The 27,182-nt window shown below is 36.8% G+C and overlaps 1 protein-coding gene across 1 annotated transcript in view; it reads left to right on the top strand.

Annotated features, from left to right (window-relative positions):
• Vwde (von Willebrand factor D and EGF domains) overlaps window positions 1-27,182 on the top strand; it is a 76,634-nt gene that overhangs the window by 43,925 nt on the left and 5,527 nt on the right. The window contains exons 27-33 of the mRNA XM_042695893.1: window positions 2,269-2,364; window positions 2,459-2,554; window positions 3,742-3,837; window positions 6,431-6,534; window positions 19,195-19,279; window positions 22,062-22,115; window positions 22,811-22,977. Coding sequence (XP_042551827.1) covers window positions 2,269-2,364; window positions 2,459-2,554; window positions 3,742-3,837; window positions 6,431-6,534; window positions 19,195-19,279; window positions 22,062-22,115; window positions 22,811-22,977 — 698 coding nt within the window. The remainder of the gene's footprint in view (window positions 1-2,268; window positions 2,365-2,458; window positions 2,555-3,741; window positions 3,838-6,430; window positions 6,535-19,194; window positions 19,280-22,061; window positions 22,116-22,810; window positions 22,978-27,182) is intronic.

The raw sequence follows: 27,182 nt of genomic DNA, 5'->3' as shown, positions 1-27,182 counted from the left end.
TTATACATTGTTTTAATTATAAGGGTGTTTTGAGTAAATGTATTTATCTTTGTACTTATGTTTTCAAGAATACTGATTATATGGCAAATTACTTTAAATAATGTGAGTTTTGCTTTTTTAATTTTAGATTTCCAATTATAGATATCCCTGATGTTGTTTTTGAGATTTCTAATTATAGATATCCCCTATGTTGTTTTTGAGGTAGAAGGAATACTTGTTTTGCCTAATGAACAGAAATAACTGTAAGTTAATTTTAAGTTGTATAAAGGAAAAAGAGCGGAAAATATAAGCACATTTCAGTAATAAAATATGAGGTATACCTCTGTTTATAATCATAGGAGCATTTTCTGTGTAACAAACCCCAATATTTCAGTAGTCTGGCATAATCATTCATTTTTCCCCATGCATAGGTCCTACAGTTTGGCTGGAATGGACTCTAGACTTTTTAACCTGACTAGGAGACACTCCACAGACTAAAATTGACCTGGTCAATTAAATAGAAGAAAGAGAGCGAAGCCAAGAATAAGTTTACCACACATTTTGAAACTTCTGTTTGCATCGTGTTTGCTCACTGGCCATTGATCAGTTCTGTCACACAGCAAAGCACTGTACTAACTGGACAAGAACATAAGCCCCCTCTGGTCTTAGGGGAGACTAAAGGCAAAGTCACATGGCAAAGAGGATGAGTAAGAAAGAATAAAGGAAGTAATTGGCCACAAAAACCAGTAATGCAAAATAGCTCCATTTAAAAACTAAACTCAAATTATTGCAACAGTTTTTGTTTTGATGCTTAAAAAGTTTATTGGATAAATGTTTTTATAAGTACCAAAAAATGTCAGATAAAGTAGGCTCATTAATCAGAAAAGTTTTAGCCTAAAATAGTAGAAACTACTCACTAAAAGGATCCAATTGTAGTGTTTGTACTCGAAGTGCTTCATTTTCATTTATAAATCCATTTGAAATCAGTGTTTTCCTTACAAGGCTTGAAAATAAAGAATACAACTATTACAGAGAGACCCAACTCAAACTGACAGTCTAGCATAGCTCCATTACCAAAATCTGTCAACTTGAAATAGAAACTAAAATATATTTAAGTATTATTCTATCAAAAAGTTTTGAAAGGTTTGTCAACATGTAATAAAGAAATAAAATAAAACAAAAGCAACAACAAAAGCAACATATGAAAAAGCACTGACTTTTAGCTGTCCGTTAGTGGCCCATGCCAGTAATCCTAACTCTTACTTTAAACTCCAGATGCTGAAAGATAAGAATTTGGACTTCAAGGCATATTAGAAAGATGCTGTCTTGGAAAGGGAAGAAAATTTAAAAAAAAAAAAAAAACTTTTAAAAAGACTAAAAACCAGAAGAAGCAATAAGTCATCTCTCATTAAAAATGACAATTATGAATTTTTTCCTATATAAATAATATAAGCATTTTTAAAAATTGTAAACAACTAGGACAGTGGTAGCTCATGCTTGTTTCAAGACCAGCCTAGGCAGAAAAGTCCATCAGACTCTTGTCTCAATTAGCCAGCATGAAGCTGGAAATGGATCTGTGACTCAAGTAGTAGAGTTCAAGCCTTGCGCAAAATGGCCAAGTAATAGGCCAAGGCTCTGAGTTCAAGCTCCTCTACCAACACACACACACACACACACACACACACACGCAGAATGATAAATATGTACACAGAAAATACAAAGTGTATTTGAAATATGGAGGGAATATTCCCAGCAAATGATTCACTGTTATTAAGAGTATTACTCTGAAGTTTGCAGGAGCCATTCATGTAAAACTCTGCCTCATAACCTTACTAGTTATTTAAAAGATCTTTTAAAGTGTTTTCTTACACTTTTGTTATGCCATGTGAAAAATCGTTGAAGTTGTTCTAATTTCCTTAAGAACAAACAAATTACTTTGCTTTTTCATCTTGGTTTTGTCCGGATTATTCTCTACTTCATCTCAGCAGTATGGAAAAACCTAAATTAAGGATCATAATATATGTTGTATAATACCAAAGAAGACTCTATTTGTTACAAATACTTAGCCATGCATTTTGAATAGTGTTAAACTACTCATGGCTTATGGCTTTCAGCATTTCATTTTTTTATTTACAAGGGGCAGTTTAATGACTTGCAGCCATAATCTTTTATTTTAATAACGTATTCTTCTGACTTATGGCTCCATAGATAACAAGTGTAAAATGCAATAAGCAATATGTAGTAACTGAATATGTACTGCTCCCGCCCTGGGGCCTTGTGTCCTTCCAGCCATCTGTCACCCTCCCTGCAAGAACGGTGGCCTCTGCCTGAGAGACAACGTGTGCGTCTGTCGTAAAGGATACACTGGAAAGAGATGCCAGAAAAGTAAGCTAGCGCAGAACATACTCACAAAGTATAAGAAAAGCAAACTGAAAACGACCGCTGCTTTAGGGCTGACGTTTCACCCTTTTACCTTAAGGTATCTGTGACCCTATGTGTATGAATGGAGGCAGATGTGTGGGACCAAACATTTGCTCGTGCCCTTCTGGTTGGAGTGGGAAACGATGCAGCAGACGTAAGAAGATTCAAGAATACTCTTACAATGCTAAAATCTACCTCGTTCCTTGTTTCTTTTGCCTGTTTTCATTGCTTATTTATTCCTGCTTTAGACTATATCGTTTTGAAATAGAGTAAAAGGCAAAATCCTCTTACCCCATTTTCCCAAACAGTAAAAACAAAAACAAATAAACAAAACAACAACAAAGAAAAGAAAAAGGAAACCTGACAAGCTGGGCACTGGGCGCAGGTCTGTAATTCAAGCTACTCAGGAAGCTGATAAACAGTTCATAAGTTCATAAACAGCCCTGGCAGAACAGTCTGTGAGCCTCTTGGCTTTCATTAACCAGAGGGGAGGGGGGAATGTTGGGAAGCAGAGGCATGGCTCCAGCTATGCTCAAGCTAAAAAGCCATGGGAAAGCAGGAAGCCGCGAGTTCTAGTCCCATTACAGTACAGACAGACAGAAAAAAAGAAGGAAAGGCAGGTAGGCAGGCAGGCAGGCAGAAAGAGAGAAGGAGAGAAAGAAAGAAAGAAAGAGAGAGAGAGAAAGAAAGAAAAGAAAGAAAGAAAGAGAGAGAGAGAAAGAGAAAGAAAGAGTAAGAGAGAAAGAGAAAGAGAGAGAGGGAGGGAGGGAAGAAGGAAGGAAGGAAGAGAAGGAGGGAGGGAGGAAAGGAGGGAGGGAAAAGAGAGAAAGAAAGAAAAGAAGAATACACATTTTCAATTATGTTTGCAGAATAATTAACAAATCTTTAAATTCTGGTCTCCTAATCAGAAGGAGAGGAGAGAGGAAAGTTGGAATATATCAATGATTCTTAGATTCTGCTTCAATCAGTCCCATTGCCTTTGATTCTGGTTAGTTTCTGAGATGATTGTGGCTCTCTTCATTCCAGTGTTTCATGATAGAAAATTATTATATTAAATTATCAGCTATCATACCATACTGACCAAAGTGGAAAAAAAATGAGAAGGAATGTAAACAGCTTAACAATTGGAGAAAAGTTGAATCATGACTCACTTGGAGCACTGTATATCCACTAAAATCCCATTGTTTTCCAGAATATGTAAAAGATGGATGATGTTCTTGCTAAAATGTAAAGGGGGGAAAAAAATCTTTTCATCCTTGACTTGTAACTATGTGTCATTCTTCTCTTTAGTGGTTTGACTAGTCATTTAAAACTCTGATGTGTTTGCATTTGTATTTGCAGCAACCTGCTTTCAGAAATGTAAAAATGGAGGTGACTGCATTGCTCCTGGGGTGTGCCACTGCCCTTCGGCATGGGAAGGGGGGCAGTGTCAAATACGTAAGTGGCCTGCGGGGTTGTTTTCTACTATATTCTGAAGCTGAACCTGTTGTAATTATTATGGTTTAACAAGATAGTGGAAAAAGTTCAGGTATGCTAATCTTGTCAGAAAATATTGTCAGAAATAAAATTAAATCTTAGCCACTTTTGTATTTATTTAACATGAGAAACTGAGGAGTTAATTTGTGACTAGCTCTTACATTTTTCTTGGCTAAGAATAGAAGTCTCCTTCACTGTGCCAAATAAATAAAACAATAAAATGCAAACATATTTTATAATGTATTAAAGTTTTTTATAGATTCAAATAATGATAACTAGATTCCCAGTAACATTTCCTTAAAGGAAGCGAAGTATTTCAATATGCAGAAGTTTAAGTAGTTCATGTTACAATATACATATTTATCATTAGATAGCTTAGAAAATAATGAAAAAATTTACTCCAAATACCACCAACCAAAGTTAATTTCCATTACTTTTCTTTTGTGTTTTATATATTTTCATTTAGACTTAGATGTAAGTTTTTTATACAGATAAAGCTCAGTGTATAGAGAAAAAAAACATGGAATATTGAAATATAAAAAAACTTGAAATAATATGTTGAAAAGTTAAGAAAGAGGAACCTAGTGGGGAATATTATAAATCTTCAAAATTACCACTGAATAATAACGCATTACATAATTTCACACTGGTGGTAAGTGAACAATAAATTGAAATCAACAGCTGCAACATGATTGTGTCTTTGCACTAGAAGTATTTTTTCAATCTCTTTTGAAACGTCAAAAATGTGCATAAAATTTTCATGACACTTGATACTATTGTTAGAATTGCTATTACAATTTGTATATTTCTTACCTTTGAAAATATAAAAGTAACTGTCAGCTTTTACATAAAAATGTGTACTCAAAAATGGATGATTCTGATTGCAAGTTAAAAGTTATAAAATACTAGAATTCAAGTACTATTGGCCTCAACTTAGACTATTCATTCTAGACAGAGAGAGATCTATGTGGGTCATAAAAATTCGAAGATGCTAAAAGAAGCTGGGCCAGGTAATATACACATGTAATCTCAGCCTTTGGGAGTCTGAGGTATGATGATTTTGAGTTTGAGGGCAGCATGAGCCACTTACTGAGAACTATACAATGATCTCTGAGCACAGCCTAAAGATTGACACTGTACTTCTGTGCTCTGTAGTACCTTTATACAAGTAAAGAAAAAAATCTCTCCATGAAAAGCCAGGTTCCAATGGCTCACACCTGTAGTCCTCACATCTTAGAAGGCTGAGATCTGAGTACTATGGTTCAAAGCCTACCTGGGCTGGAAAGTCCATGAGACTCTTATCTCCAATTAAACATTGAAAAGCTGGAAATGGAACTGTGGCTCAAGTTGTAGAATGAAAACCCTGAGCAAAGAAAACCTCAGGGACAGTGCTTTGGTTGAGGTCAAGCCCCAGGAAGAGAGAGAGAGAGAGACAGACAGACAGACACACAGACAGACAACAGGTAGATAGATAGATGTAAATAGACAGAGACAGAGAGAGAGGGGAAAGGGAGAGAGAAAGCTCCCTTCCTCAGAATGCTTACTGCGTTCTGCTAAACCATCCGAATATAATTGGTATCATCATCTAAACAGATGTGTTATTGCCATCTGCTGGAATCTTGTTATAATATTATTCAAATTATGATGTCTGTGATGTGGATGAAGCTACCCTAGCTATTACAGTCCTGCCCAGCTATATGTAGCAGCCTTGCTGAAAATATAACCCTTTGGTGTTGCACCTTATATAGAAGTGTGCCACCTCTAAACAGAAGACATTGACTTTGTATCATTTGGATGAAAAAACCTCAATGTTACCTAAAAATGTTTACCATCATCCTAAAAGGTCAATTTAAACCACTCAGAACTGGAGATTCTCTTGCCTCCGTCTCCTAAGTGATAGCATTGTAGGTAGGCATTACAACACTTGCCTGGCATCTCTAAAAGTTTTGCTACATGGTTGAAAGAAAAGTTATGAACACTCTCTTCTGTTATGGACTTAAATTCTTCTCAAAGAATGATATATTTCAAATACTTTAAAGTACCACCAAAGAAATTTTGGTTACCTCTAATCACGTTTATGTAACTGTAAAATTGTTGTTTGAGTTTTAGGTGTTTTGTTTTATGTGATAGGTGTGCAGGTGTGTGTGTGTATGTCTGTGTGTGTGTGTGTGTGTGTGTGTGTGTGTGTGTGTGTGTGTTCTGAACAATGAGAATGCATAGATTGGATCCACTAATATGTGGTTATTAATAAATTATTCCCACTTGCTTCTTCTCAACTGTGTTGCAACTGCTAGAAAATTTAATGTCGTTCACAATAACTTTTTTCTCTTTTGGTCACTGATCATTTATTTTTAAATTCAAATATTTTTAAGATAGAAATTGTACCTATTCACAGAATACTATGTGATGTTTTGATGCATCTATAATTGAGTAATACAAAAGCTTCTAAGAGCTACCCTTGTGTTCCAGTTACAAACTAGCTTTAGGCCATTGGAATAAGTCCTATGCATTCAGTTTTTTAAAAAATGATCATCATTAAACTTTCACATTACAGCAATTTGTAATCTAAAGTGTCTTTATGGAGGCCGATGTGCATTTCCCAATGTGTGCTCTTGCCGCTCTGGATATTCTGGGGTCAAATGTGAAAAGAAAATACAGGTACTTTAAATCTTAAGTAGAAAATAAATAATAGGCCCTGACATCTGCATATATCTTCTAATCAGTTACTAACTGCTGTTAATGTTTTAATTCCAAAATAGAAAATACACAATGATTCAAAATGTGCCTAATTGTTAACAATAATACCTTTCTGATGTTATCTTAGACTTATCTTTTTTATTTTCCTTGCTGGGGACTAAAGGCAGGTCCTCACATACGTGAGACCAATGTTGACACCCAACCCCAAACTTATTACACAAAAATTTAATGTGCACTTAAGCAATTTCAATATGTAAATGCAACTACCAAGTATAATACAGAGCTAAAGTAGCAAATAATATATGGTGTGCGCATGAAAGACCACTACTTCATGCTTCTGCCAAATGCTAAACAGAGGCTGGGGCTTGGGCTCTTTTGGTAGAAGGGCTATTTGATCCCTAGAACTATAACTAACTAAAAGTATTCTCATTAGTGAGTCATTACTTAATTGATTTGGGGGAAGGCCATACTTTACCAGTGTGTAATATTCCACTGCAGTTTGATTTGTTTATTCTCATTATTTTCTCTGGCAGTCTAAATAAATTTCACTTAATTTTCTTTGAGCTTTCTGTGACATCTGAAGCCCCATTGCCCTTAAAAGATTTTTTTTTAATTTTATTTTTGTTGGTCATGGGCCTGAACTCTGGGCCTGGGCACTGTCCCTCAGCTCTATGATAGCACTCTACCACTTGAGCCACAGCGCCACTTCTGGCTTTTTCTGCTTATGTGTTGTTGAGGAATTGAACCCAGTGCCTCATGCATGCAAGATAAACACTCTACCAGTGAGCCACCTTCCCAGCCTCCTTAAAAGCTTTTTAACAACACTTTGACAGTATAAAACTAGGTTTCTCTATATTCTATTTTTGTCTTTGTTGTTCTTTGTTTTATGTCATTACTAGGGCTTTAACTCAGTGCCTCACACTCTTATACTTTCTTGCTCAGATCTGGTGCTCTGCCACTTAAGCCATGCCCCGATTCCAGCATTTTTGCTTGTTAATTGGAGATGAAGTCTTATAGACTTTTTGTTGTTGTTGTTGATGGTGGTGATGGTGGTGGTGGTGTTGGTCATGGGGATTTAACTCAGGGCTTGGGAGCTGTCCTTGAGTTTTTTCTGCTCAAGGCTAGCTAGCACTCTACCACTTTGAGTCACGGTGCCATTTCTGGTTTTGGAATTCTGGTGGTTTATTGGAGATTAAGTGTCTCATGGACTTTCCTGCCTAGGCTGGCTTCAGACCACGATCTTGAAATCTCAGCCTCCTGAGTACCTAGGATTACAGAAGTGAGCTACCAATGTCTAGTTTATATTCTTTCTCTTCTATATTTATTTACCAGCTGAATCCTTCCTCTTGTGATCAATAGCAGATCATCTCCATCCACATTAGTCACTTCTGAGGCTGCCCCTGGAACCATACAAGGGACAGGAGTAGATTATGGGGAAGGAAAAGGGAAAGAAAATCTAGTGAGAGGGAAGCATGGCCTGCTGTACTATAATCTGCCCTCTGAAATTTATACCTTCCATTCTCCATTTGTCATTCTTCTTTCGCTAATTGATATTATTTCTGTTTGCTCTTAACATTTTTGGCCTTAAATGCAGTGTAATTTTTTTCTTCTTAGCAGGAAAAATAAAAAAAATAAAAAAAAACCTACTTCATGAGTATTCATAACACCCTCCCTGCATGCTCCCCTGTCTCTTTTAGCTTTCCAAAAGAGAATTCAGTCTGACTAATCAGCCTATGGCTTTTCTTCCAGCACCTGGAGCTAGTAGATAAACAATAACAAAAAAAGAAACAGGATACTAATTAGCTGGCTAGAATTGCAATTACATAGAGAATTAACGGGCCAGTATCAAAAGACACAAAGCAAAAGGAAACTGATCAAGAGGGTAGGTGATAAAAAGCTTTGAGAAGCATGACAGCCTGAAGCTAGCTGCAAGGTGCCCATACCATTGACCTTGCTACTTGTTGTTGAGCCTTAGTTTCCCTATCTGCAGAATGAGGCACCACTGAATAAATAAAGAGTACTTAGAACAATGCCTGGTTCAAAGGAAATACTAGATGAGCGTTTGTTACTATGTATTGCATTAAACAGACGAGTAGAGAGAGGTAGAGAAGGGAAGTTTTAGGGAATGAGACTAGAAAATGGTAAGGTGGGATTGTCTAGACTCTTTGTAAAAAAGGGTTTGAAAACAACTGGTGTTATTGGGCAGGAATGTTTCTTGAACTAATGCTTTGCAATGTGGTATTACATTTCATGCAAGCTCCATGTGGTCCTGGTTTCTTTGACCTTTAAATATGATCCTAATTAGATCCGTATTATATGAAAGCAATCCTGAACATAGTGGCTGAAAGAAGCAAAAAAGCTTTATGTGTATGGTCAGAAAGAGGGACGGAGAAAATGAGTTTCTTGTTCTTTATTGATACTTGATTTCCCTTATCTTATTACAGATAAAACATCATTGAGTGAGCATCAAGTGTTATGAATTACAAACCTGTATCATAAGAACTCAAATTTTGTTCAAACAAAAATGAAAGATAACTCCTGATGTTTATTTAAGGATCATTTTACAGATCTTGTAAAGAACAAAGAAACTAAAAAATGTATGGATCGATATTGTCCTTGTTGGAGGAAACCAAAAAAAAAAAAAAAAGAAAAAGAAAAAAATCCGGGTATCCTAGTTTGAAGTGTGTGCTGCTGTTTACATATTGAGATATGTATCTTATATTCCAGCCATGTGTAATATTTAATAAATGGAATATTTTCTCAGTCCTGCGACTGTATCACCTGGGTTCAGTCATCATAATATAAGCCACTAGATGTCTCCAAGATATGCAGTGTTCAATGCAGAATGAGAATGTAGAATTAGAGGCTCGTGAGCTGTTGGAAGGCCTGAGTTGAGAATGGAGACAGAGAGGTTGGGAAAGTAGCTGCTGAAGGTTGAAGAGGTGATACTGAGATATCCAGCCTAAATCACCAAAAACACACAACAAAGCAAAAAACTAACACTTTACCTGGCCCTGAATGTGATCACTAGCATTTTGAAGGTAGTAGCAGGGGGTGGGGGTGGGGGACACAGTGTGAGAATAAAAAGTAATAACTCCTTCATTGCAAGTAGGTCAGTTATGCAATGGTTCATTAGAAGGAAGAAATTAAATTAGGCTAATTAATGGAAAGTTAACTAAATATACTGATTATGACATGAGTCAAATGGACATCACAGAACTTTTGACAGAAGATATTTATTCCCCAGTAAGAAATTTCACTATCATCCTACCACATTGCAGTGACTATATTTGAAAGCATGTCTGACTAAACACAAGGATTTGTACTTTTTTCCAAAAGCTATTAAAAAAGTAAATTTTACTGATTTTTAATGGCTGAAGACCACCTGATATTTTGTCAAAGCATCTCCTTTAAGTATCTCTTTCCATATATCTTTATACTCTATAGTTTTGATAGCAAATAAGAGGTTTCCATTGATTAATTTATTGGAAGAATTATTTTTAAAGGAACATATTTCAGCAAGTGTTCCTGAATGAGTATCCTGGGTTTATTATTAATTTTTTTAGCTATGAAGTATGCCTGTGTACTTGGAAGTGTCAGTAAGAGCACAGAGCAGAAATAGCAGAGAGGCGAGCACTAGGGCACACCCCACGGGATGCTCAACTCAGGTACACCTGGGTTTTAACCCAGCCCCCTCTCATGTATGTGACTTGTCCACTGAGCTCCACCTACCTGTACGCTTGAATGCATTCATTTGTAACATAAAAATGAATAGCTCTGTGGCTCTGAATCACGCTTGTAAATCCTAGATATTCAGGAGGCTGACACCTGGTGGATTGAGGTTTGAAGCTAGCCCATAAGGAAGTCCAGAAGATTCCATTTGTCATTAACATAACAATGGTGATCTGGAAGTGTGGCTAAAATGGTAAAATAGCCAGTTATAACAACAACAACAAAAAAAACCTAAGAGCATGAGGCCCTGAGTTTAGCATCTTACACACACACACACACACACACACACACACACACACACACACACACGGGATACATAATATTTATTTCATAAGATTACTGTGTAATTTTAAATTTAAAATGAGATTATTATAATCAGTTTCCACAAATGAGTATCACCTAACACTTGCCAACATATGGATCTTATCATTAGTAATAATCATTATAATTATTAATGCTTAAATGAGTAGACCACCTTATGAAATGCTGACAGGTACACATATATCTGATTTTCAGATTTTACCATTACTATAATTTATTGGCATGTTTTGTGATAAAATTAAAGAATTTACTTTTAACAAGCACTAAGCAGTGTGTAAAGTGAAACAACTTAAAATAAGTGAACAGAAATTTTTTTTTGGGGGGGGGGGGGTCCGGTCGTGGGGCCTGAACTCTGGGCCTGGGTGCTGTCCTTCAGCTCTTCAGCTCAAGGCTAGTGCTCTACCATTTGAGCCACAGCACCACGTCCGGCTTTTTACTTTTTGCTTATGTGTTACTGAGGAATCAAACCCAGGGCCTCAGGCATGTAAGGCAAGCGCTCTACACTGAGCCACCTTCCCAGACCCAAGTGAATAGAAATTTTAAGTCAACTCTAATTCACATTTATTAAGAACTAGACTGAAACTGGACACCAATGGCTCACACATTGTAATCCTAGATATTCAGGAGGCTGAGATCTGAGAACTATGGTACAGTCAGCTTGGGCAGGAAACGCTGTAAGATTATTATCTAAAATTAACCACCACAAAACTGGAAATAGCACTGTGGCTCAAAATGGTAGAGAGGTAGTATTGGGCAAAAAAAGCTCAGGGACAGTGCCCAGGCCCTGAGTTCAAGCCACAAAATAGACAGAAAAAAAACAAAGAAAAAAGAAAATAAGAAGAAGAACTAGACTGCAGAGAATAAAAGCAGCAAGCATATAACTGGGTTAACATAAAGATGACCATATTAATATTACTCTAAAATATTTCATTCTAAGAATACTTTTTTTCTTCTGTCCATAGGCCTTTTAAAGTATTTTGGATTAAGGTTGCTGGGCCTTTCTGGTTGCTCAGAATAGATTCTGCCTGCAAGATTATAGTAGATTTAAGTATATGATATCACAAACTATAATGCTTTTTAGGAACAATGTCTTCTTATGTAGTTCAGAATTACCCTGATGTACTTGTTAAATGAGCACTGAAAATGTTTTGGGAGAATATTTTTTTTTAAAGGAGGGGAAACTATATTGCCCTTTGGTGGCCGCCGCCTCCGCCTCCGCCTCCGCCGCCTCCTCCTCCTCCCCCTCCTCCCCCTCCTCCCCCCCTCCCCCTCCCCCATTATTCTTTCCTTTTTTGTGTGGCAACAACAGCTATCTCTGTGAGTCCAGAAATAATTTGCATGCTCTATTTTAACTTTTATAAAATTATTTCTACTGGCTGGTAAAGACCTTGCCTGCAGATGGTGCTAGATCCCCATTTCCAAGATAACATACCACTAAATGCAAAATGAGTATATTAAATATGTAATGCAAACATGACACTTTTCAATAAGTAAATTCATTAGCCTGACAGTTGTCTTTCCTGTGAGTCTGGTACATCCAGTGATTACCTAATAATTTTAGCCATTGCCTCCATGCAGTAAACAATTCTCATTGTCACAGTAAGGGACATTACTTTCATGTGACAATTTTGTGATTTACTAAAAATTTTCTGAGGGGTATTAGGTTAAATGGAAAACATTGCTTGTTATATTATTAAACCTAGAAAGTGGAGAAAGTAAAAGTGGTCAGTTCTTTCAGGTATTTGAGTATATGATTTTTTAAGTCCTTAACTGGGGCTCAAACCTGACACTTTTGCACATTGTCTAGTGCTCTATCAACTGAGCCATGCCTCCAAAACCAAACTCATGTTTATACATTTTATATCATTAAGAAATATTTGTGAATGCAGTCACTCTGACAGGAAAGAATTGAATGTGCTTCTTCTTGGTGCCATTAATTTTGTTTAAAATGAGTAGAGTTTACACAGCTATCTGCATATGGCAATAAATTGAGTCTTTGACTTGAGACAATGACAGGTTAAGAAATAGTAATACTTATGGACTATACATCACAGTGAGAATTATCCCAATATATTTTGCATATTTGCTGGGATCAAATCCAGAGACTAGAATAATGCTCTAACACTGAGCTATACCTCCAGCCTTATTTCTCAATTCAATAGATAGATGGTAAACATTGAAAAAATATAGAGAATAGATTCTGATATCAGCTTTCAGTCTTCCTCCCCAAATAATCAGTGATATATTTCCATACTCTTGCTTCTTAGTTTTGTAGAGTATACATTGGATTCTTGTCTGCATTTCTCCCTCTTCATTTGCCTATCTCTTTCCCCTTGAATCTACTACTTCAGCTTTGAGCACTTGCTTCTTGATGTTTGGTTTTGGCTTTCCAATAATTACACTATTTGAGACCTCCTTGAATCTACTCTTTTTCAATTAATACATTTGTATACACTTGCATACCACCTAATGTGGGAGTGCATCAAACTAAAAAGTTTCTGCATGACAAAGGACATAGGCAACAAGTAAAAAAAAACAAAAACAAAAACAACCTATAGAATAAGAGAAGATTTTTGCCAGCTATCCATCAGATAATGGGCTAATATCCAGAATATACAACAAACTTAAACCCTCAGAAAACCCAACAGCCCAATTAATAACTGACTGGGCTGTTAAGTAAAGAGAGTCTTCTCAGAATAAGAGGTAAAAGTGTCTGATAGATACATGAAATGCTCAACAGTTCTGGCCATAATGGAAATGCAAACCAAAACAGCATTGTGATTCCATATCACCTTAGTTAAAATGATCACTATGAAGAAAATGAACAGTAACAGATGCTGATGAAGATAAGGGAATCCTAACACACTGTTGGTAGGAATGTAAATTTGTTCAACCACCCTGGAAAGCAGTATGGAGATTCCTCAAATACCTTAACATAGAACTACTCTATGATCCAGAAATTCCACTTTGGGGCATTTACCCAAAAGATTACCAGCCAGGGTACAGTAAAGCCACCTGTACAACCATGGTCATTGCAGCACATATTCACTATAGCTAAGATATGGAAACAAATGCCATTACATGGACAAATGAATCAAGAAAATATGGTATTTATACACAGTGAAATTTTACTCATCCATTAAAAAGAATAACATTGTACCATTTGTAAATAAATGGAAAGACTTGAAAAAGTCATGTTAAGTAAGTCAGGTCCAGAGAGACAAAAGATCCATGCTTTCTCTTATATGTAGAAACTAGATTTTGCTTACAAAGTCATAAGTAAAAAAGTTTCATTTTTTGACATAATATCTTGCACATCTCATTGTTGCAGTGGGTCCACCTGTATCCCTATTTAAACAATTTGTTTTTTTTCCTTCCCCTCCACAAACTATACCAACATCAAATACAGCGAAAACAGTGGTTATACCGTGGGGGAGGGACATACAAAACAACAAAGAAATCATCTTATAAATATGTTAGAAACAATAGCAAGCAAGAAAAAAAACATTTGAGTCCTTATCTTGGGGTTCATTTCGCTTAACATCAACTTATCTGACTGTTTCTGCTTGTCTTAGACATATACTAGTTAATTGCAAATAAGGGAAACCATGGGACCTATGTTTCTTTAGGCCTGGCTTATTTCACTTAATATAATTTTTTCCAAGTCTTTCCATTTCCTAACAAATGGGGCAATGTCATTCTTTCTGATGGAGGCATAGAATTCCATTGTGTATATATACCACATTTTCTTGATCCATTCATCTACTGAGGGGCATCTGGGTTGGTTCCATATTTTAGCTATGGTAAATAATGCTGCAATAAACATAGTTGTGCTAGTAGCTTTAGTATGGTTTTTGGGGTGGGGGGAATGATGGGAGGGCAACAAAGGAGGAGAAACAAAGGGGAAACAAAGGAGGAGGCAACAATGCTTTATAAGAAATGTACTCATTACCTTGCTCATGTAATTGTAACCCCTCTGTATGGTATTTTCACAATAAAAAAACCTTATTAATAAAAAAATAAGTTTCATGGTATAAACTGATTATTTTGATTACCATTGCCTAATGTCTTGGTCCAAGGCTTTGATTAATCAAAGGAAATGTTTAGGTTCTGCCTTTTCCATGACCCAAAGTTGTGTCCTTAGTTTGAAGAACCAATCATTTCTATGGAAGACTTTGACCTTACATCCTCTGCTAATAGGGTTAAATAGTAAAAGTTAGTGAGAGCTACTTCACCCTTTACCTGACTGCCCTTGGGCACATCTTCACTACTATGCACTCTCTCTTCTGATTGACATATTTGTGTGCTGTAGGACTGGGCAGAATATATTGTAGAATCCATTCTGGTGTTAATAATCAAATTTTTCATTGGATTTGATCTGAAACCTATCTCCCATATTGCAGAATTAATAAAATGGCAAAATAACATAGCCCTACTGCACCATTGCAGATGAACCAAATTAAACAGTATCTCAAGTCTAACCATTTCATTTCCAGTAGTGAGTGGTCTACCTAGAAGACTTGAGGGTGGCTGATTTTATCCAAATGGGGGAAAAAACAACCTCAAGGCAGATCCAGAACTTGATAAGAAATCTTTCAGAGAGAAAAATTGCTCATTTGCTTCAGGCACTTTTTCTTCTCCAAATCAAAGCAAAAGTAACTATAGGAAATGGAAATTCATAGCACCAGAGTGTAAACTCTAAATCACTCATTTTGAGGGTTGTAAGTCATCTTGTTGAGCAACAATGGGATTTTCCTAGAGCTATGTGATGGAATCAAGAAGAGCAAAGGACCAGAAAAGACAAAAGGAAGTTTATAGCTAATGATAAAATCCTGGGGCACACAGTATATTTCCAAAGCTTCCTTTCTTAAATGTGTATTAGAAAAGAATGATTCTAAGCATTCTAAGATTCAAGAACAATACCCATCAGCACAACTTGGATGAACAAATCTTCTAAGCAGTTAAGCAGTAAATGGCAAAGTCCTACTTTTACTTATTTTAAACAGTTATTATTTTCCATGTGAACAAATATTTAGGTCCCACTAAAATGCACACCACATTTAGAACCTGAGAGGGCCGGCAGATTACAGGCTTGACCACTCACTCCTTTTTACTGAGCACCACCCAGATGACCTGGAGGAAGTTGGTAGGCTGCTGCCCACCCTCAGGGAACAGTATGACAAGCATGCTTAAAACAAAGCTGATAACCAGTGTATAAGGTCCCACAAAGCACTCCTTCTAAAAATATGCCTAGGAGATTGCAGCTAATTAGGCCCTGTGTTCTTTTGAAGGGCCACACTGAGATTAATTAAAATGATTGCTATCCATTATTTTATAATGTGAATTCTTTATTATACTTATAAGGCTGTCAGAAAAGAAAATTTAAAGTGTCAGAGTTTTAAGTAGAAATAAAATAGTTTAAGTTCCACAAAGCTCTTATTTGAGTTGAAATTGATATAATGTTTTCTTAGTGTTGTCTCTAAGTAGTTGTATGAAAGGACTTCAATTCAACATGTCAGTTTATTAGTTCAATGCATGCTGACTGATGAAAATGACGCTCTATTAAGAATATCTAAAGATATACTGACCATTGATTGAATTAACAAATGAAAACAAAATCAAGGTTTGTCTTTATTGAAGTCAAATATTATAGCTGTAGTTCCATACTGTATCATATCTCTGTGATGCATCAGCTTTATAATGCATAATACTAACTGTGCTTTATCACAACTATTTTAATGATGTTACTCGAGAATGCTTTCTTTCCAGAGGATGATTGAGAAGCTAAGAAAAAGAGTGGTGCCAGGTGACAAATCAAAACTCTGTTTGAACTCATAGCCTTAGTACGCAGCTTAATTGGTGCTTGAACTCAAGGCCTTGTGTGCTGAGTTTTCTTATTTGGCTGATTCTCCTGACTAGCATTCTATCACTTGAGCCACACTTCCAGCAATTCTTTTGGCTTATTGGATTTAACAGCCTTGTGAACTTTTCTGCCTGGACTTGCTTAGAAAGAACCTTAACCCTCAGATCTTAGCCTCCTGAGTAGCTAGAACTTCAGAGGTGAGCAACATTATAGAAAATGTTTTTCGACATAGCGTTGTGTACATCTCATTGTTGCAATGGGTCAACCTGTATCCCTGTTTAAACAATTTGTCGTTTTCCTTCCCCTTCCCAAATTATATCAACATCAAATACAGTGAAAACAGGGGTTATACTGTGGGGGAGGGACATACAAAGCAACAACAACAAAAATCACCTTATAAATATGTTAGAAATAATAGCAAGCAAGAAAAAAAACACGTGTCCTTATCTTGGGATTCATTTCACCTAACATCATCTTATCTGACCTTTTCTGCCTGTCTCAGACATATACTAGTTATTGCAAATAAAGGAAACTATGGGACCCATGTTTCTTTGGGCCTGGCTTACTTCACTTAATATAATTTTTTCCAAGTCTTTCCATTTTCTAACAAATGGGGTAATGTTATTCTTTCTGATGGAGGCATTTACAATTTAGGTGGGGCGCTGGGAGGGAGGAGTATATTTGTAGAGATGGGAGGGAAGGGATGGTAGGGGAAAAGCAAAGGAAGAGACAACAATGCTTGATAAGAAATGTACTCATTACCTTGCTCATGTAACTGTAACCCCTCCTGTGTACAATATTCTCACAATAAAAAACTTATTAAAAAAAAAGAAAATGTTGCCTTCTTCCATGGTCTGAAACTGCCTGGCAAAAACTAAAAGGTTGGAGTTGATCTGTTTCTGGCAAGAGCTACCCATGTGTGCCACCAGGTGAACAAAACAACCTCACCAAGGCAGAAGGGCCAGGTGAGGCCAAGGGAATAACAGGAACAAATTGTCTGTATCCCTTTGCCTAGGGCAAAAACCTCTATGGTAGTGAACAACTGTGCCTCCCACTTGATCCAGACTTGTGCGTGAAAGCAAGTGTAACTGCACACCAGGGACTTGGGTGAAGAAGAGTGAGGATGCACATACCTGGACAGACAGGTGATAAGTGAAACAATACAAAAGGTGGGTGAGGAGAGAAAGGGCATTCCCTGGAACATATAGGCATAGGCAAAAACTTCTGAATAGCTCAGCAAATAAGAGAAGGGATTGACAAAAGGGACTGTCAAGCTAAAAAGCTTCAGCAGAGCATATTAGTGACTATTAGTGATTAGCTAGAAGAAGACACAACCTAAAGAATGGGGGAAAATTCATGGTACATCTGATAAGGGACAAATAACTGGTACATACAAGGAGCCTCAAAACTAAACTCCCAAAGAATCAACAACCCAATTAATAAATGGACAGACGAGGTACACAGACAATTCTCAAAAGAAATACAAATGGTAAAAAGGAAAAACAATACATATAGAAATCCTCAACATTCCTGGCGATATAAGAAATGTGAATAAAACTCCTGTTAATTTCATGTAATTTTGCTTCTCTGCAACCCAAACTTTCTGTTTTGTGATTATTACCTGTGTGGGCAACCTCAAAGCATATTCTCAATGATCCTTACCTTCTATTTTTAATACTTTTATGTGGCCTCTTTCCCTTGACAGTAGACTGGACTTAGTGATTCACTTCTTCCAGACAGGAATGAACAGAAGTAGTAGATATTTATATTTGAAAGTAACTATAGAAAGACAAGTAGAGATCAAAATATCCTTACTTCGGGGATCCTTCCAATCTCCTTCTGGTCAAATTACCCAACATGCCAAAAGTCATAGGTTGGGATATTATGTCCTACACATTCTTTTTTTTTTTTTGGGGGGGGGGGTCCGGTCGTGGGGCCTGAACTCTGGGCCTGGGCGCTGTGCCTCAGCTCTTCAGCTCAAGGCTAGCTCTCTACCACTTGAGCCACAGCACCACTGCCAGCTTTTTTCTTTCTGCTTATGTGGTGCTGAGCAATCGAACCCAGGGCCTCAGGCATGCAAGGCAAGCGCTCTACCACTGAGCCACCTTCCCAGCCCAGCCCTAAGCATTCTTTCCCGTGGAAATAACTAAAAGCACTGTGGTTATAAGTATACTGTGACTTATTTCTTCCATTGTGTTTAGCATTACTTTCTCACTTTTACTATTTTATTTTCCCTTCTTGATTTCTTTAGGATCCATGGAAATGGTTTATTTATTTTATTCTTCATGTTTTCCTTTTGATTGGCTATATAGTAATATATACCAGTTTATATATCAGTTTAATCTTTTGATTATTACCTTTGATAGTCTACTATTTGGTAAAATATATCACTTGTTATTCTCAGCTAAAATATATAAGATCCCTTGTAGAGTTTGAGCTGTCAATTCTAAATTACATTCTATTATTCTAGCCTCTTTTAACTCTAAATTAAAAGCTACTACTATTACTGAAATAAGGATACTGGGTCTAACCAGAGGTATCTTGGCCATGTGATGGATGATAGGGAATTGAGTCTCACTGGTACCATTTTGTTCCACTGAATTCCTAGAGGCAGGAGTGGGGACTTGGTACTGGACTTGTGCCATGAACTTGTGAGACTCTCCACATTCCTGTGACCCTTCCCCCCTGACTCTGACTGTATGCAGGGCTCCATCGCTCATGTCTCCTGGCGCTCCTCTGGTCACCATGGAGTCCAACTTCAGCTCTCCATGGAGCTGATCTGGTGTGTTGGTATTATTTTTCTGCTCTTTCTTTCCTCTCTCACTCTCATAGCTCAGTTTTCTTTTTTTAAAAAATAATTTTATTGTAAAGATGCTTTACAGAGGGGTTACAGTTACATGAGTAAGGTAATGAGTACATTTCTTGTCAGGAATTGTTACTCCCTCCTTTGTTCTCACACTATCCCTTTCCTCCTCTACCTCCCTCCTTCTCCTCCCTACCCCGAAGTTGTAAAGTTCATTTACAATATACTGACTTGTAAAGTTTATTTACAATATACTGACTTGTGGGTACATTGTTACAATGGGTCATCCTGTGTCCTTGTTTCAGCATTTTGTTATTCCTCCCCAAATTGGACAAATGTGTATACAAGATACAGGGTACCAATATCATGTACAGTGACAACAGGAGATATACCATAAGGGGAAGAGCATACAAAGGAAACAAACAATCTCATAGTACATTAAAAACAACAAGGAAGAAGAACTGCCTTGTGTCCATATCGTGGGGTTTGTTTCACTTAGCATCATCTTATATGGCCATATGTGGATATCTTTTGCATAGATCAGTTTTCTAACAGTCTTAAGTGTATTCAAGGGGCTGCAGGTCTTTGTGATATGAGTCTACTACAGTTGCCAGCTTTCCAGTAAAAACTCCTGATTCACCCTCTCAAAATGTGGCTTCTCTATTTTTTTTTTAATTTAATTTTATTTTTTTTGTGAACATACTGTACAGAGGGGTTACAATTACATGGGCAGGATAATGTGTACATTTCTTATCAAGCATTGCAGCCTCCTCCTTTGTTTACCCTTCACATCCCTTCCCAGCCTCCCCCCTCCCCCCCAATCCCAATCCTTCTCCTTCCTCCCCCCCCCCCCCCCCCCCCCCCCCCCCCCCCCCGTTATGGACATGACAACTTGTACTTCTCATTGTTGCAACAGGTCCACCTGTATCCTTAAACGCCTTGTTTTTCCCCATCTCCTCCACAAGTTATACTGACATCAAATATAGTGAAAGCAGGGGTTATACTGTGGGGGAGGGACATACAAAGCAACAAAGAGATAATCTTATAAATGCATTAGAAACAAATGCATGAAATAAAAAAAACATTAAAATACATATCTAAGGGTTCATTTTCCTAACATCACATTATCTGACCTTTTCCGCTTGACTCATACATATACTAGATATTGCAAATAAGGGAAACCATGGGACCTATGTTTCTTTGGGCCTGGCTTACTTCACTTAATATAATTTTTTCCAAGTTTTTCCATTTCCTAACAAATGGGGCAGTGTCATTCTTTCTGATGGAGGCATAGAATTCCATTGTGTATATATACCACAATTTCTTGATCCATTCATCTACTGAGGGGCATCTGTGTTGGTTCCATATTTTAGCTATGGTAAATAATGCTGCAATAAACATAGTTGTGCTAGTAGCTTTAGTGTGGTCTTGTTTGTAAACATTTGGGTAAATGGCCCAAAGTGGGATTGCTGGGTCATAGGGCAGCTCTATGTGAAGTCTTTTCAGGAACCTCCATACTGCTTTCCAAAGTGGTTGAACAAGTTTACACTCCCACCAACAATAAAGTAAGGTTCCCTTCTGTCCACAGACCCTCCAGCATGGCTTCTCCGTTTTTTTTGCGATACAACATTACTTTATTCTGACCATATTTGGTTACATTTACCAATTTATCAATCTTTCTTCTTGCTCCACAGATTTCTTTGGGGAATCACTTTCCTTCCTCCCAAGAACATTCTTTCTGAGGTCCCTGTAGTGAAACTATAGATGTTAACCATTCTGGTTTCATCTGAATTAGGAATATAGTTCCATCATACTTGGAAATATTTATTCTGACCATCTAATTTTAATTTGTATTTTTTTTCTGCATATCCACACCATTATTCCATTGTCTATTCAAAAAAATTCTGTTTTCAATCTAATTGCAATTTCAGTCTTTTATTGTGGCTATTTTTTGTTTGTTTTTTTGGGGGGTCTGATCATGGGGCTTGAACTCTGGGCCTGGGCGTTGTTCCTCAGCTCTTCAACTCAAGGGTAGCGCTCTACCACTTGAGCCACAGCGCCACTTCCGGCTTTATTTTTCCTTTTGCTTATGTGGTGCTGAGGAATGGAACCTAGGGCCTCATGCATACAAGGCAAGCACTCTACCACTGAGCCACCTTCCCAGCCCCTTTTTTGTTTTATTTTTATTTGGTGTTTTATAGTTTAACTCAAGATGTTTGATGTCTATTTCTCATTTATAGTGTGCAATAGTTATTGTGTTCTTTGTGTCTATGGATCCATGTCATACCTACTAATCAGACATCAGATTGTTTACAAAATTAAATTAAGGAATATCAAATATTAAAAAAAATGGGCACATAATGAGTGCCAACTATGTATTTTTATATGCAAACTATGTACTATTATTATTGGATAATAATTATTTTTATTATCCTTTATTTCAATATTGTCACCACTGATTTTATTTGTATTTATTCCTTTGGGAAGAGTTTAGAAATTAAATTAGCAATATAAAACATTTTCCCATTATAGTCTTTATGTCAACTCATTTATCTATTTTTATTTCCTGAGTCCTGTCTTTCTGCCCTACTGGGTAATTCCTTTGGATCTGTTTCCTAAATCACTTACTATCTTGTAGGAAGGCATATTCAGATGTTTAAGCCACCTAGACTGGTATTAGGCATTTGAACACACTGCCTACTTGGTGCTTGGTTCTGGGTCCTGCAGAGTGATCTTTAAAGAATGCCAGCTTTGCTTGTACTCCTTCAGGGGCCCAAGATAACATAAATCAGCAGCAGAAGACCCCAATTCAGGAGACGGGAGGTAATGGTGCCAAGTCCCTAGTTACCCAGTCCTTTTCATATGAATGTACCTTTTGCATTTGAGAGTTCACATTTTACTTGTGAAGCTGGATTTATTCTTTAACATACCACACAAAGGTATTTTACCCCAGAGATTGAGGTGAATTCTGTAGAATCATAACCAATTTCCAAATAAATAAGAACTCAGAAATCAATTTTGGTTCCCTTGAATACTATTATGCCTATCATCACCTGATATTTAATGTGATATTGCTTCAAAAGTGTTAAAGATAAAGACAAAAATCCTTTCCCACTTTTAATGAAAGGCAGAGCAATTCTCTTTAGATATAGCACATCTGGTAACAGAATGGGTATTGTTGAATAATGATGGGGAAACTGATTATCAAAAGGAAACATCAAACATGGTTAGAGACTAGCAAAATGTGATCAAAAGCTTTCAGAAAAGAAAATAATACAGTCACATAAGAGCTAGAATTTTTCTCCTTGCTAAAATAAAATATGAATGATGATCATAAAGATGCACTGGTTCTTCTCTATATAGTTTTATAATTTATTCATGTGCAAGTACTATTAATAAGAGTATCCACAAGGCTGAAAAGCATCTGAATTGTCTTGTAAATACCAAAAAGAAAAACAGAACTAAGAAAAACTGAAGAAACTAATTCTTAGCGTTTGAATATGAAATGTCCCCACTAGCTCTTGTTTTGAACACTTCTTCTCCAGCTGGTATCATTGTCTTGGAGATGGTGGAAACTTTAGGAGATGACACTTGGCTGAAAGGAGAAAAGGGAGGGAGTGCTTTTGAAGGTTGTACCTGGTCCCCAGATTTTTCCTCACTTTCTCTGCTTCCTGTCTACCATAAGGTAAACAGTTGAAGAAGCTCCTCTGCTTCATCCTTCTTCATTGTTCAAGGCCATGAGATAACGCAACTGTAGACTTAACCATCTGAAACCACAAGCTAAAATAAACCTTTCCTCCTTTGAGTTAGTTCTGTCAGGTATTTTGGTTACAGCTACAAAAAGGTTTAAACAATAACCAATATACTAATTACAGATTATGAGGAAACTGCGATATTATTGCAAAATGTCTTTATCCCTTCCACATTCCACAACCTTTCCCTGACCACTTATATTGTGAGAGTGGGCAAGGATTAGACCTGGATTATTTGTAGTTTTAGTAAATCATTTGGGCAAGTGCACATGGTTTCAGAGCTGTTTTTTTTTCCTCAGCATTTCTACTTTCAGTTAGTAGCAGGAAAGCTTAACTGACACCTCATGCCTGACCAATGACCATCTGATTAAGCAAAACATATTATTGTTTGTTTCTCTAAGGTCCCTTCAAAAGATCAAATTATAGCAAATGGAGTTTAAAGGTCTTATTTGGCTTTTTTTTTGTAATGACAGAAATAGTAGTTTTGATGGACTCAGCAGAGGAGGCTGACTTTGTAGACAGAAAGGGATGAAGAAAGCAAAAAGAAGAAACAGTGGATCAGTTATGCCTACTAATACTGGCCCATGAAGGATTTCTTCTTTCTTTCCCTCCCTTCTTTCTTCCTTCCTCTCTAAGTTGATTTATTGGAAGGTCAGATAAAAATCTTGGTTTGACCTTGGTGGTGTGAAACTTCAGAATGGCAGCCATTTTGGTTTGGTCTGTGGGTGATAGGTAGTAGCCATAGGCCATGAGTAATGGGAAAACCAAAAGAAACATAAAATTGAGGATAAGATCACAGGATCAATGAGTAAAAGTGTAATTTACAGGTGACTAATTTAAGTGACCACCAAAGTCATAAACTGTCACAAGATGAGTTTTTTAATATATCCACTTAAGGAATGATAGGCTTCATTCTAGCATAAGGTAGGTCAAAAAATAGTTGTAAAACAGATGTTTAACTTGCCAGTAAGCTATGCCCTACAGGTCAAATGTAGTACAGGAAACCTTTCCCACATTTGGAATATTGACTCTGTCTCATTGTCTAGTCCTGGGAAGGGACTTAATTCTCCTGAGCTATTTTCTCCAGTAGTCACTTTGCAGCCATCTTGAACCACTGGACTACCTGACACACATCAATGACTATTTTTGTACGAAGGCCTTACCTGACCAATGAACTATCAAACTACCTGAAGTCAACTCTGAACCTGCCTGTGACTTGAGATAATTTTAATTATGCCTATCTTCTCACTCCCTGCCTTTATTTCTCTGTATTTAACCTAAGGATAATATTTATACCAGAGAAGATGGCATCTTCGGAGGGCAACATGCCACATAATCTCTTTTCTCTGCTGTATTTCTTTCATTATGAACTCTCATCTCACTTTTAATACATTCATGTCTAGCTTGAATTCTTATGTGGGATGTAGGAACTGAGATTGATTAGCTGAGCTGTAACATTAAGTCCATGATACAGAAAGTTAATGTAAACTAATGTCTTCCTATAAATGCCAGCAATCACTGAGATAAGAAATCTCCGGACGTGCTGGGAAGGTGGCTCAGTGGTAGAGCGCTTGCCTTGCATGCATGAGGCTCTGGGTTCTATTCCTCAGCACCACATAAGTAAAAAGAAAAAAGCCAGAAGTGGCGCTGTGGCTCAAGTGGTAGAGCGCTAGCTTTGAGCTGAAGAGCTGAGGGACAGCACCCAGGCCCAGAGTTCAGGCCCCACGACCGGACCCAAGAAAAAAAGAAAAAAAAAAAAAAGAAATCTCCAGACGTGATTTGTGCAACACAAATCCCTTTAGCCAGTCCCCAATCTTTGAACCTTCTTTCAGATCTAACTGTGCTTTTAAATAAAGAACCCCCCAAAAGAGTAATAAATGTTTTGTGACAATTATTTATTTATTTATTTTATATGTATTACTTTATAAATAATATAAATTATACACACAGACACAGACACACACTTCTAGTTGTTGAAATTACAGGTTTCTTATTAACTACAAAAAAGTATTTACATTATTTCAGCATACAAAAATCATAGATCAATGGTCAAGTTATAAAACATTTATGTGAGGTATTAAATAAAGTTTTAAGACTCAGATTGCATGTGTACTAAGTTTTAGGTAACAAAATACAACCTCTTATAGTGCAAATAGCTGAGTTTTCATCACAGTAGCTGAGCTTCAGTCAATCCTAGACTGCTAGCTCAAAGCAAAATGCTACCTGTATGCAGTTACACTGTCTGACTGTAACTTCTGATTTCTCTCCAAAAATGTGATTTGAGCACATTGCATTCTCAGTGTTTTTTTGGACTTGACTTGATGATAAGGGCTGCCCAATTCTAGAATTCTGAATACAAACCAATTAAGTTTATTTATTTATTTTACAGGTATCCAGATTTGACTCTGGATCTTGCTTGCTTGGCTTACTTGCTTAACGAGTACCCTACTACTTATACCATGTCTACAACTCAACTCTTTGAGAGTCATTTTTAAATATTTTTTATTGTAAAGATACTGTACAGAGGGGTTATGGTTACTGAGAGTTATTTTTGAGATAGAATTTTGTAGATTTTTCTGCCTACCCTGGGTTTGATCTTTGATCCTCTGAATCAGAGTGCATCACCAGTGCTCAGCTAAGAACTTGAAAAGTAAATTTTTTCCTTTTGACATTGGAAAGCAGCAATCCAAGAGGCTACCAAGTACTGACATTCATGTTTTGGGGTTGATAGACTTGAGTGTGTCTCAAAAATTATAGACTTTGTAAGAAGCCCCAATTCAAATTATTATTGGCTATTGCCACAATGTGGTATTTAAATGGTTTATGCCAAATCAATAAAGTGATATGTTGTTCTTTAATACAGAGGGCATAGCAACTATGAATATTTCCAAAACCAAATCCCAATTTGTTCTAATTGTACATAAGTTGTCTAGAGTATCACTTCATCCAGAAAGTATGAAATAGTACTTTTGAAAAACAGGGAAGATTATAAACAAATGTCTCTCTCTAAAAAATAAATAAAACTAAATAAATAACATAATCTCTGGCTGTCCATGGCCTATAAATCCTAGCTACTTGGAAGGCTGAGACCTGAGCATTGCTGTTCGAAGCCAGCCTGATCAGAAAAGCCTGTGAGACACTTATCTCCAATTAACTACCAAAAAAGCCAGAAGTGGAGCTGTGATTCAAGTGGTAGAGCAGGAATCTTGATTAGAAAGCTCCAAGACAGCACCCCAGGTCTTGAGTTCAAGCCCCAGGACCAGCAAAACAAATCAAAACAAAACGAAACAACAACAATCAAACGTTACTGAACTTGGCAAACTAAATATTTTTTGTCAATTATGAAGAATACTTGTATGGGGAATTTTTCAGCTTACTTTTCTTTCCTATTCTATGTTGTAGTTGTAAAGGTTCTTTGTTCCTGCTGATTTATTGTGCTGTTTGAGTATTACAACCCCAAAGTCATAGCTAAAATTAAAGAACTAACAAATAGTCTGTCAATCCATGCCCCTGAGTGAAAGTCTGCTACAAAGCAAATGAAAAATGAAGAATCATTAAGAATAAATTGTAGGTTTTGAGTATGTTTCTTTATTCTCAAAATGGGTTTTCTTTTTTGAGAATTGCCTCTTTCCATTTGAATTGGCTTGTATTATAAGCTGATTGTGGCATTCTGTTTCATCTGGGTCTGCCCAGATGTTCTCTTGATTTACTAGATAAATTTCTACTTCACAGAAAGAGTTCTGTATGTATCAGCCCCATCTGCAGGAGTAGGTTTCAAAACCCTCATCAAACTTTTGGAAACTTAGAGTTTTGTGTTTGAATCTATACTTCCTAATACGAACAAAACTTCTGTTGACTTTTTTCCTTTATTATGCTTTGAATATTTTCCTTCATAGATCAGTTAAATTTTACATGCAAGTAGCATCTTTTTTGCATGGTAATCACCCTTGCAATATTTTCAAACTGTGATATAATGCTGTATGGCTGTTAGGCCAATTAGTGTCACTAAATCCCATTGGATTTACACAAGCTGAATTCAAACCAATAATAGTTACCTGGTGCAAATTCTTGTTACAAGGTTTTCTTTGTCATTCCTTCATGTGCACATGACAATAACCTGAGCTTTACATTACTTCAT

The sequence above is a fragment of the Dipodomys spectabilis genome, unplaced genomic scaffold, assembly GCF_019054845.1.
Source record: "Dipodomys spectabilis isolate Male_0828 unplaced genomic scaffold, ASM1905484v1 ptg000197l, whole genome shotgun sequence".
Classification (NCBI taxonomy): Eukaryota; Metazoa; Chordata; class Mammalia; order Rodentia; family Heteromyidae; genus Dipodomys; species Dipodomys spectabilis.
The sequence above is the reverse complement of the archived record's forward strand: the minus strand, read 5'-3'. Positions and strand labels throughout refer to the sequence as shown.